The sequence below is a fragment of the Oncorhynchus masou genome, chromosome 29, assembly GCF_036934945.1.
Source record: "Oncorhynchus masou masou isolate Uvic2021 chromosome 29, UVic_Omas_1.1, whole genome shotgun sequence".
Classification (NCBI taxonomy): domain Eukaryota; kingdom Metazoa; phylum Chordata; class Actinopteri; order Salmoniformes; family Salmonidae; genus Oncorhynchus; species Oncorhynchus masou.
The window spans coordinates 7,660,589-7,673,726 of record NC_088240.1 but is presented as its reverse complement, the minus strand read 5'-3'; the positions used below and the strand labels follow the sequence as shown (position 1 = coordinate 7,673,726).

The following is a 13,138-nucleotide window of genomic DNA, read 5'->3' as shown; positions in this document are numbered from 1 at the left end:
ACAGTGGGTGGTCCGCCCAGTTCTAACTAGTGTATTTAACAAAGTTCACCTACGGGTAGTGTATGCCCATGGGCGACTTGTCTTGGTTTCCCCCTTTTCCACCAGCAATCAAACCCAAACACCATAACCAAAAACAATACTCACAGGTGATGACAAAGTGCTATGAGGTGCTTAAACAAAAGAGAGGTTACGACACAAAGCGAGAGTGAAACACAGAGACCTACAGACATGGCATTTACAGAGAGATTGAGCTGGGCTCCAGAACAAACAAATGATGGGGTTTTTAAACCATGGGGAAGGAACTGTGATAGGTCAGGAAATAGGAGGAGGTGTGTCTTCTGATTGATGATTGATTGTTGACTGATTGGGGAGTGATGATTTTCACCTGTGAGGGGAGAAGGAGAGAAAAGAAACACACACACAGGATACACACACACACACAGGATAACTGTATCTGTAACACTCACAATAACATATCCTGACATAATGTAAACGTTACATTACCCTCTCCCTCAGTGACATATCCTGACATAATGTAAATGTTACATTACCCTCTCTCCCTCAGTGACATATCCTGACATAATGTAAATGTTACATTACCCTCTCTCCCTCAGTGACATATCCTGACATAATGTAAACATTACATTACCCTCTCTCCCTCAGTGACATATCCTGACATAATGTAAACGTTACATTACCCTCTCCCTCAGTGACATATCCTGACATAATGTAAACGTTACATTACCCTCTCCCTCAGTGACATATCCTGACATAATGTAAACGTTACATTACCCTCTCCCTCAGTGACATATCCTGACATATTGTAAACGTTACATTACCCTCTCTCCCTTTGACATATCCTGACATAATGTAAACGTTACATTACCCTCTCTCCCTCAGTGACATATCCTGACATAATGTAAACGTTACATTACCCTCTCCCTCAGTGACATATCCTGACATAATGTAAACGTTACATTACCCTCTCCCTCAGTGACATATCCTGACATAATGTAAACGTTACATTACCCTCTCTCCCTCTGACATATCCTGACATAATGTAAACGTTACATTACCCTCTCTCCCTCAGTGACATATCCTGACATAATGTAAACGTTACATTACCCTCTCCCTCAGTGACATATCCTGACATAATGTAAACGTTACATTACCCTCTCCCTCAGTGACATATCCTGACATAATGTAAACGTTACATTACCCTCTCTCCCTCAGTGACATGAATAAGTATATTTCATATTCTCCGAACCGAACATTACTTTAAAGAATCTAATATATAAAATATATTTTGATTTGTTCACACTTTTTTGGCTACTACATGATTCTATGTGGTATTTCAGTGTTTTTTGGTCTTCGCTATAGTCAAAATAAAGAAACACCCTTGACTGTGTCCAAACGTTTATTAACAGCATGAAGTAATGAAAGGATTTGACAGAAGAAATACAATCAATATAAAAATAAATTCAATTAGTACGAGGAGAACGTATAAAGTGACAGCATATAGGTCTCAGCACACTGACACTTTAGACATAACCAACTTTGAACATACATACAGTACACCTCAGGGAAAATTTAATTGGTTCGTAAAATTACCTGCTAGCAGATACCCATGAACTTCCCAGTCATTGCACTAACGGTAGTTAGCACTAGTTAGCACTAACGGTAGTTAGCACTAGTTAGCACTAACGGTAGTTAGCACTAGTTAGCACTAACGGTAGTTAGCACTAACGGTAGTTAGCACTAACGGTAGTTAGCATTGCTTAAATCCCAAAGTACCCCATTAAACATTTGAATTATTTTTTTCATACTTAGAAATAGTGTGAAGTGTACAGATTTGTCATATACAGCAGTAATGTAACAAACAAAAATCCCCAATTTAAGTCCTGGCCCAAGGACACTTTCTTACTTTTCCAGAAAACCTCAGCACTTTCCTAAAATGAATTAGAAATGTATAGCGGGTCTATTTTTAGCCAGACTACCTGATTGCACCTATTATTATCCAATGAATATCCAGCTACTGGGTCGGTGTAATTACTGAGACACAAGCATCTTTCTCTGGCCCCGGTTGCAGAGCAAACTAAAATACCCACAGAAGTTTACTTTATTGTAAAATAGTTTTCTTTTGATCAACAATAATTTTTTTCTTTTTTCTTTATTTAACCAGGCAAGTCAGTTAAAAACAAATTCTTATTTTCAATGACTGGGAACAGTGGGTTAACTGCCTGTTCAGGGGCAGAACGACAGATTTGTACCTTGTCAGTTCGGGGGTTTAAACTCGTAACCTTCCGGTTACTAGTCCAACGCTCTAATCACTAGGCTACCTGCCGCCCCGGTAGCTGATGCTCAGCAAAGCCTTTGGAGTGGAAACAGTGCAATAGCCAGGCCTACTATAAAACTATTTCACTAAGCAAATCAGTTCACTAGACAAATTCTTATTTACAATGACGGCCGACCGGGGAACAGTGGGTTAACTGCCTTGCTCAGGGGCAGAACGACAGATTTTTACCTTGTCAGCTCGGGGATTCGATCCAGCAACCTTTCGGTTACTGACCCAACACGCTTACCACTAGGCTACCTGCCGCCCCTAGTTAATGTTCTGACGCTATCAAGTTCATCTCAAATCCTAATGGAAAAAGTCTTATGTCTGAAGTCACAGGCTCATTCATAATGATCTAATACATCCAGTCCATTAGGCGAGTCATAATCCTGCTCTCTGTCAGACTCAGGAATCAGGTCCTCTTCAAGGCAGACGATGGAGATGAGATCATGGCGTTCTTCACAGGGACTGGTTGTGAGGGACAGGGCCTGCTGGGGGAACACCCCTGACAGGTACTGGAAAATCAACCCAATCGTGAAAGTTGTTAGCGCTTTGTCCAGTGGTTGTAAGCTACTTGTACATCAAGGGGGCCTAACGCCACAGACACAGGTGATAGGCTCCTGCCCTATGGGCCATTCTGGCTCGCACAAGGCAACTGATGCATTTTATTTATGCAAGGGAGTTCCATTAACAGATGCCTGTTCATTTTGGCACTTTTTTTTAATTTTTAGATTTAGTCTAATCTGAATAATTTAGACTAAAATAAATAGATTAAATAGCATTGTCATTTTGGTTATTTGAACAATGATTTAGTCTAGTTATTTTCAAAATCATGAAAACAGGGTCATATTAGTTAACTAAATGCCCTCTGTTTTTGTCACATCACATTTGTAATGCCTCATTAACCTATAGTAAACATACAATGCCATCGGAAAGTATTCAAACCCCTCGAGATATTCGTCTTGGGTCTATCAGCCTTGCACATCTGGATTTGGGGATTTTTCTCCAATTCTTCCATGCATCTCAAGGACCATAAAAGTAAATTGGATGCACCTGAACTCAGTTTGGAGTTTCATACCAAAGGATTGTGAATACTTAATAGTTAAGAAAATTAGATCTGTAATTAATTTTCAATAAATTTGCTAACATTTCTAGAAACATGTTTTCACTTTGTCATTATGGGGTATCGTGTGTAGTGTGGGTGAAAAATACATTTAATCCAATTTGAAATTAGGCTGTAACAACATCAAAATGTGGAATAGGTCAAGGGGTAAGAATACTTCCAGGAGACACTGTGTTTACTAGGTAGGTAGGTAAAGGAGGTATTACAAACTGTGATGAGACTAAAATTTGACTAAAATGAAAAGGGCATTTAGTTGACAGGCACCCATATGAACAGACTCTATTATCACATGAAACAACACATCTATGATCACTGTATCCGTGGAAAGACGTACCTCACAATAGTGGTCTGGTAACCGTAGTGGGGGCTGGAGGAACTCTTTGATTTTCTTATGGTGCCTGTAGATGAAGAGCGTAAGGCCCACTACCAAGACACCCAACAGGATGGTAAAGGTCACACCGATCGCCACAATCTTCTTTTTCTGTGTCCTTTCTGTAAAAGAAGATAACACACATCTCACACAGAGAAATAGGGAGCAATATAGATATATCCATCTATCAATATAGATTCATATAGATACAGTTGGAAGTCGGAAGTTGACATACACTTAGGTTGTAGTTATTAACTCGTTATTCAACCACTCCACAAATTTCTTATTAACAAACTATAGTTTTGGCAAGTCGGTTAGGACATCTACTTTGTGCATGACACAAATAATCTTTCCAACAATTGTTTACAGACAGATTATTTAACTTGTAATTCACTGTATCACAATTTCAGTGGGTCAGAAGTTTACATACACTAAGTTGAATGTGGCGGAACCGCGTTCTGTCTCCTAGAGATGAATGCACTTTGGTGCGAAAAGTGCAAATGAATCCCAGAACAACAGCAAAGGACCTTGTGAAGATGCCGGAGGAAACAGGTACTAAAGTATCTATATCCACAGTAAAACAAGTCCTATATATAACCTGAAAGGCCGCTCAGCAAGGAGAAGCCACTGCTCCAAAACCAACATAAAAAAGCCAGACTGGGGTGGCAGCATCATGTTGTGGGGTACTTTGCTGCAGGAGGGACTGGTGCACTTCACAAAATAGATGGCATCATGAGGCGGGAAATTATGTGGATATATTGAAGCAACATCTCAAGACATCAGTCAAGAAGTTAAAGCTGGTTCGCAAATGGGTCTTCCAAATGGACAATGACCACAAGCATACTTCCAAAGTTGTGGCAAAATGGTACAACAAAGTCAAGGTATTGGAGTGGCCATCACAAAGCCCTGACCTCAATCCCATAGAAAATTTGTGGGCAGAACTGAAAAAGCATGTCCGAGCAAGGAGGCCTACAAACCTGACTCAGCTACACCAGCTCTGTCAGGAGGAATGGGCCAAAATTCACCCAACTTATTGTGGGAAGCTTGTGGAAGGCTACCTGAAACGTTTGACCTAAGTTAAACCATTTAAAGGCAATGCTACCAAATACTAATTGAGTGCATGTAAACTTCTGACCCACTGTGAATGTGATGAAACAATTGGCCCAGCGTAGTCCAGGTTAGGGGATGTCCTTGTCCCATCACGCACTACTGACTCCTGTGGCGGGCCAGGCACAGTGCATGCTGACACGGTTGCCAGGTGTTTCCTTCGGTGCAGCTGGCTTCCGGGTTATGTGGGCATTGTGTCAAGAAGCAGTGCGGCTTGCCTGAAATATCAGTCTCTTTACTCAGTACTTGAAGCATGGAGGAGGTGGTGTGGGAGTGCTTTGCTGGTGACACTGTCAGTGATTTATTTAGAATTTATTTACACTTAAACAGCATTCTGCAGTGATACGCTATCCCATCTGGTTTGCGCTTAGTGGGACTATCATTTATTTTTCTACAGGACAATGACCCAAAACACACCTCCAGGCTGTGTAAGGGCTATTTGACCAAGAAAGAGGGTGACGGAGTGCTGCATTAGATGACCTGGCCTCAACAATCACCCAACCTCAACCCAATTGAGATGGTTTGGGATGAGTTGGACCGCAGAGTGAAGGAAAAGCCACCAACAAGTGCTTAGCATATGTGGGAACTCCTTTAAGACTGTTGGAAAAGCATTCCAGGTGAAGCTGGTTGAGAGAATGCCAAGCGTGTGCAAAGCTGTCATCAAGGCAAAGGGTGACGACTTTGAAGAATCTCAAATATAAATATCCGTTCAACACTTTTTTGGTTACTACATGATTCCATGTGTTATTTCATAGTTTTGATGTCTTCACTATTATTCTACAATGTAGAAAATAGTAAAAGTAAAGAAAAACCCTTGAATGAGTTGGTGTCCAAACTTTTTTACAAGATTCGTTTTTAAAATAAAAGGCTGTAACATACCAAGATGAGGAAAAAGCCAAGGTTGGTGGCAGTGGTGTAATGGTGTGGGGGATTTTTTTTTTCATGGCACGCATTAGGTCTATTGATACCAATTTGGAAACGTTTCCATGCCCCGAAGAAGTCAGGCTGTTCTGGATGTATTATGGAGTATTTTGTGTAGATTGACAAGGGGGGAAAAAGTATGTAATCAATTTTAGAATAAGGCTGTAACGTAACAAAATGTGGAAATAGTCAAGGGGTCTGAGTACTTCCCGAATGCACGGCCACGTGACTCACTGTCTGTAGGAGCGAACCATTTTCGCGAACGAGGTGGTGTACTTAAAACTGGCCTTTGAGTGTTTTGCGAGAGAATGAGGAGTTACTAGGTGTTATCATTAGAACAGTGGTTCCCAAACTTTTTATCATCCCGTACCCCTTCAAACATTCAACCTCCAGCTGCGCACCCCCTCTAGAACCAGGGTCAGCGCACTCTCAAATGTTTTTTTTTTGTGCTATCATTGTAAGCCTGCCACACACACACACACACACACACACACTATAATACATTTATTAAACACAAGAATGAGTGTGAGTTATTGTCACAGCCTGGCTCGTGGGAAGTGACAAATAGTTCTTATAGGACCAGGGCACAAATAATATAATAATAATCAATAATTTTGCTCTTTATTTAACCATCTTACTTGTAAAACCTTATTTGTTCATCAAAAATGGTGAATAACTCACCACAGGTTAATGAGAAGGGTGTGCTTGAAATGATGCACATAACTCTGCAATGTTGAGTTGTATTGGAGAGAGGCTCAGTCTTAAATCAATTTCCACACAGTCTGTGCCTGTATTTTTTTATGCTAGTGATGGCCGAGAATCCATTCTCACATAGGTACGTGGTTGCAAAGGGCATCAGTGTCTTAACAGCGCGATTTGCCAATGCAGGTTACTCTGAGCGTAGCCCAATCCAGAAATCTGGCAGTGGCTTCTGATGAAATACAATTTCCACAGAACCGCTTGTTGCAATTGTTCAGATATCGGTAAGTGGACTGGAGGCAAGGCATGATAACGAATCTAGTTATTTCTGTCATCCGTTTCAGGAAAGTAACTGCGTAATTGCGCACCCAACTCACTCAGGTGCGTCGCTATATCACATTTGACATTGTCCGTAAGCTTGAGTTCATTTGCACACAACAACAACAAAAAAATCATACAATGAGCTCCAACTTCTTAATCACAGCCTCAATTTTGTCCTGCACATTGATAATAGTTGCGGAGAGTCCCTGTAATCCTAGATTTAGATCATTCAGGCGAGAAAAAACCTCACCCAGATAGGCCAGTCGTGTGAGAAACTCATCATCAGACAAGTGAAAATTATGGTCAGTAAAGAAAACTTTAAGCTAGTCTCTCTCAAAAAAAAAATGTGTCAATAGTTTCCCCTTGATAACCAGTGCACTTCTGTATGTTGTAAAAGCGTTAGATGGGTCACTGCCCATATCATTGCATAGGGCAGAAAATACACGAGAGTTCAGGGGCCTTGCTTTAACAAAGTTAACCATTTTCACTGTAGTGTCCAAAACGTCTTTCAAGCTGATCAGACATTCCCTTGGTAGCAAAAGCCTCTAGGTGGATGCTGCAGTGTACCCAAGAGCCTCTCGGTGGATGCTGCAGTGGACCCAAGAGCCTCTCGGTGGATGCTGCAGTGGACCCAAGAGCCTCTCGGTGGATGCTGCACCCAAGAGCCTCTCGGTGGATGCTGCAGTGGACCCAAGAGCCTCTCGGTGGATGCTGCAGTGTACCCAAGAGCCTCTCGGTGGATGCTGCAGTGTACCCAAGAGCCTCTCGGTGGATGCTGCAGTGGACCCAAGAGCCTCTCGGTGGATGCTGCAGTGGACCCAAGAGCCTCTCGGTGGATGCTGCAGTGTACCCAAGAGCCTCTCGGTGGATGCTGCAGTGGACCCAAGAGCCTCTTGGTGGATGCTGCAGTGGACCCAAGAGCCTCTCGGTGGATGCTGCAGTGGACCCAAGTGGCGTCGGGAGCAACTGCTTGCACTCCACTATGTCTCCCTGTCATGGCTTTTGCTCCATCAGTACAGATACCAACATGAGCAGCAGCTACGTTTGGCTCCATACGGACCGTTAGTGGAATTCCCGTGAGAGAGTAACGGTTAATGTGATTGGATGTTAATTGTTTGACAAGGCTACCTGTATTTGACATTGTGTTGTTATTTCGCTGAACACTAGATGGTTGAATTTTATTTTTGGCAGTGAAACAAGGCTACCCAGGTGAGAGAAAAAAAACTCACCCAAATGTATAGCCCAGTTGTAAAATATAAAATGAACTGTTTGAAAATGTGAAGAATATATATATATTTTTGGGGGGGACCCCAGTTTGGGAATACCTGCATTAGAGGATAGGATAACGGTAACAGCAAGTCAACGAATACAGAGAAAGCTTGGATGAGCCTCACCTGACTCTTGGATGGACTCACAATGTTGAACGCTGGGGGTTCCAAAGGGTTTTTGGTAACATAAATACCGGACCTGTACACAGTACCTCCGGCCCACATCCAGATGTTTGATGGTAATAAGGGATGCGGAGGTGTAAAGATCCTGCTAAAACAAGGGTAGAGCGAGGCACATCAACTCATCTTCGATCACACTAACATCCTACAGTGGGGATCACCAAAATGCCTGATGACTTCCCAATTAATTGCCCAAACCTTGGATGAATATGGTGTTTCAGTGCTGGATAAAGAAAACCTGCATTCCTTTTTAATTTAAATGTTTGTTTTTTTTTGTTTTGTTTTTTAAACATGGCTTGCTTCCTCTTGCTACTCACTTTGAGCTCCTCCCCGTCTCGGCCATATTGAACGTCGTATTGAAAATGGTCTCCATTATCCTCCAGTAGACGGTTGTTCTTTACCATGTGGACCATCAGAAGTCCTTCCTTGGAGGTCAACTGGACTTCAGGGCTGCAAGAATCAGCTGCGTGGGTGTGTCAGAAGGAGAGGGGTGGGTGTGTCAGAAGGAGAGGGGTGGGTGGGTCAGAAGGAGAGGGGTGGGTGTGTCAGAAGGAGAGGGGTGGGTGGGTCAGAAGGAGAGGGGTGGGTGGGTCAGAAGGAGAGGGGTGGGACAGAAGGAGAGGGGTGGGTGGGTCAGAAAGAGAGGGGTGGGTGGGTCAGAAGGAGAGGGGTGGGTGGGTCAGAAGGAGAGGGGTGGGTGGGTCAGAAGGAGAGGGGTGGGTGGGTCAGAAGGAGAGGGGTGGGTGGGTCAGAAGGAGAGGGGTGGGTGAGTCAGAAGGAGAGGGTGGGTGGGTCAGAAGGAGAGGGGTGGGTGAGTCAGAAGGAGAGGGGTGGGTGAGTCAGAAGGAGAGGGGTGGGTGAGTCAGAAGGAGAGGGGTGGGTGAGTCAGAAGGAGAGGGGTGGGTGAGTCAGAAGGAGAGGGGTGGGTGAGTCAGAAGTAGAGGGGTGGGTGAGTCAGAAGGAGAGGGTGGGTGAGTCAGAAGGAGAGGGGTGGGTGAGTCAGAAGGAGAGGGGTGGGTGAGTCAGAAGGAGAGGGGTGGGTGGGTCAGAAGGAGAGGGGTGGGTGGGTCAGAAGGAGAGGGGTGGGTGGGTCAGAAGGAGAGGGGTGGGTGGGTCAGAAGGAGAGGGGTGGGTGGGTCAGAAGGAGAGGGGTGGGTGGGTCAGAAGGAGAGGGGTGGGTGGGTCAGAAGGAGAGGGGTGGGTGGGTCAGAAGGAGAGGGGTGGGTGAGTCAGAAGGAGAGGGGTGGGTGAGTCAGAAGGAGAGGGGGTGGGTGAGTCAGAAGGAGAGGGGTGGGTGAGTCAGAAGGAGAGGGGTGGGTGTGTCAGAAGGAGAGGGGTGGGTGGGTCAGAAGGAGAGGGGTGGGTGGGTCAGAATGAGAGGGGTGGGTGGGTCAGAAGGAGAGGGGTGGGTGGGTCAGAAGGAGAGGGGTGGGTGGGTCAGAAAGAGAGGGGTGGGTGGGACAGAAGGAGAGGGGTGGGTGGGTCAGAAGGAGAGGGGTGGGACAGAAGGAGAAGGGTGGGACAGAAGGAGAAGGGTGGGTCAGAAAGAGAAGGGGTGGGGAACTTGGATTTTAAAATACCGTTACTCAAGCTTTCGCACCAAACCAATGCTACCAGCGCGCTGGCCTACTGATGAAGCAAACTTGGCCTTGGACATGACATGAAACAGGCCAGATCCAAATTGTATACAGTTTATCATAACTGAAGTAGAATGATCCGTTACCATGTCGACAGGCTTCGACGGATCTGGATGTGCGGTTCCCTTCCTGAGCCAGGACTCGCACCATCACACATCCAGACTGTATATTACAGGTGGTGAGCTTGGTCTGAACACAGCCCGAAATGTTGTGCCACTTCTCGCGGTCACTGCTGTGGATTAAAAAGAAGGCTCAGATGGAGGAAATAACTGTGTCATAACCGAGCAAAACATCTATCCTTAGGGGGTCAGGAGTTTTTGCTGGTCAACTGACCTGGGACACCGATCAACATTGCCTTCAGAGAGTATTCACACCCTTGACTTTTTCCACATTCTGTTGTGTTACAGCTTGAATTTAAAATGGATACGATTTAGGTTTTATGTCACTGATCTACATACAATACACAATAATGTTAAAGCGGAATTTGATTTAAATTATTAGAAAATAAAAAGCTCAATTTCTTGAGTCAATAAGTATTAAACCTGTGTTATGGCAAGCCTAAATAACAGGAGTAAAGATGTGCTTAACATATAATTTATTAAGTTGCATTGACTAACTGTGTGCAATAATACTGTTAAACATAATTTTTTAATGACTGCAGCACCTCTGTATCCCACACATACATTTATCTGAAAGGTCCCTCATTCGAGCAGTGATTTTAAAAGCACATATTCAACCACAAAGACCAGGGAGGTTGTCCAATGGTTTGCAAAGAAGGGCACCTATTGGTTGATGGGCAAAAAAAAAAAGCAGACATTGAATATCCCTTTGAGCATGGTGAACGTTATTAATTACACTCTGGATGGTGCATCAATACACCCAGACACTACAAAGATCCTTCCTAACTAAGTTGTCGGGAGTGAAAAGACAGCACTCAGAGATTTTACCATGAGGCCAATGGTGATTTTAAACCTGATGTAAGAGGAGAGAACTGAGGATGGAGCAATAACATTGTAGTTACTCCACAATACTAACATAAATGAGTGAAATGAAGGAAGTCTGTACAGAATAGAAAAATATTCCAAAACATCCATCCTGTCTGTAATAAGGTACTAAAGTAATACTGCCAAAAATGTAGGAAAGAAAGTAACTATTTGTCCTGAATACAAATCATTTTGTTTGGGGGCAAATCCAACAAGATATTACTTCATATTTGTTTTAAAGTTACAACTCTACGGAATCGGGAGAGGCAAAATTCGAGAGGCAAAGGTCGAGAGATGTATATTACACTTTTACTTTCATCTCCAACACTTCATTTTTGCATGATTTAAACCAAATTGAACATCTTTCATTATATATTTGAGGCTAAATTGATTTTATTGATGTATTATTTTAAGTATTATATTAAGTATTATATATTATAATTATATATTATATTATTAAGTATTATATTAAGTTAAAATAAGTGTTCATTCAGTATTGTTGTAATTGTCATTATTAACAATACATTTATTTAAAAAAAATATCATTGTTTTTAAATATATATATATATTTTTTAATTGGCCGATTAAAATCGGTATCGGCTTTTTTGGTCCTCCAATAATCGGTATCTATGATTTTTCAACGCAATCGGTCGACCTCTACATACTACCTCAATCAGCCTGACTAACCAGTGCCTGTATAGAGCCTCTCTACTGTGTATAGAGCCTCTCTACTGTGTATAGAGCCTCTCTACTGTGTATAGAGCCTCTCTACTGTGTATAGAGCCTCTCTACTGTGTATAGAGCCTCGCTACTGTGTATAGAGCCTCGCTACTGTGTATAGAGCCTCGCTACTGTGTATAGAGCCTCGCTACTGTGTATAGAGCCTCGCTACTGTGTATAGAGCCTCGCTACTGTGTATAGAGCCTGTCTACTGTATATAGCCTGTCTACTGTATAGAGCCTCACTACTGTATAGAGCCTCACTACTGTATAGAGCCTCACTACTGTATAGAGCCTCACTACTGTTTTTCACTGTCTTTTTAACTGTTGTTTTTATTTCTTTACTTATTGTTCACAATACCTTTTTGTTGTAGACAAATAAACTTTGATTTGATTTAAGCCATGTACTACAGCTACTAGACATACTCACCTCCTGTACTGAACCGTGTAATTTATCCCTGGCCTGTCTGTGGCGGGGCGCCAACGCACAGCAGAGTCAACGCGCACGTCCCGTGGAGATGACAGCTCATCCTCAGACCATGCTACAGGCAAAAGATGCATCACTTTCTGGAGCCTAATACATTTATTTATTTATTTAACAAGTCAAGTCAGTTAAGAACAAATTCTTGTTTACAATGACGGCCTCCCAAAAGGCCTCCTGCCCGGGGATGTGGGCTGGGATTCAAAATAAGTTAAATAGAAATATAGGACAAGAGTGACAACACTATATAAATAGAGACCTAAGAAGATAACATGGCATCAACACATGACAACACAGCATGTCAGCAGCACAACATGGTAGCTGAACAAAACAGGGTACAAACATTGTTGGGCACAGACAACAGTGCAAAGGGCAAGAAGGTAGAGACAACAATACATCACGCAAAGCAGACACAACTGTCAGAAAGAGTGTCCATCAGGAATGTCTCTAGACATTTACAGTTAGATCAAAATGCTCTTGACTTTATGCTAGCTAACGTTAGAATATGAAAATCCTAGACTGCTGACCAGCTAGCTACTTACAAACATTATGAAAAAAAGTGTAGCCTTTAAATCGAAACCGAAGTAGTAGGAATAATAGCCAACGTGGGGGGGAAAAAATTGATTACCTTGTCTGAGGACATGACACAGAGTCCAAAACAACAAAACGCCGTTCAGACACAACATTTCAGTAGATCAGGATAATTTATGGGATTGCAACATACTATTATAGATCACTATATTAGTAACAACCTGCAACGAAACCGACATTCAATTCCCAGTATCTGAGTGAAACTAACTTCCCTTCTCCTATCCAATCGCTTAGTCCTAGGCAAAGTAGAAACGCCCATTTAAAGGAACAACCTAATGGCAACATTTATTATGAAATATCAGAGTAAAAACGTTATGCTCCTGTGTAGAAATCATTACAGAACAGATAGTCATAATTGTATTATCAATGAGAGTAGGCTCATCTTTAAAAACAATATAAATTG

The 13,138-nt window shown here is 42.7% G+C and overlaps 1 protein-coding gene across 2 annotated transcripts; it reads right to left on the bottom strand.

Moving 5' to 3' along the window:
* Positions 1-1,399: 1,399 nt before the first annotated feature.
* On the bottom strand, positions 1,400-12,956 carry LOC135518942 (uncharacterized). 2 transcript variants are annotated; one of them, XM_064943912.1, is made up of 7 exons: positions 12,773-12,956; positions 12,094-12,205; positions 10,048-10,193; positions 8,642-8,787; positions 8,271-8,415; positions 3,793-3,950; positions 1,400-2,850 (listed from the first exon to the last, which is right to left on the bottom strand). In XM_064943912.1, exons 1-7 carry the CDS (start codon positions 12,828-12,830, stop codon positions 2,677-2,679), a joined length of 939 nt encoding a protein of 312 aa, XP_064799984.1. In that variant the 5' UTR covers positions 12,831-12,956; the 3' UTR covers positions 1,400-2,676. The 2 variants fall into 2 exon arrangements, with proteins under 2 accessions (XP_064799984.1, XP_064799985.1); XM_064943913.1 differs by having other exon boundaries at positions 8,271-8,412.
* Between the last annotated feature and the right edge of the window lie 182 nt (positions 12,957-13,138).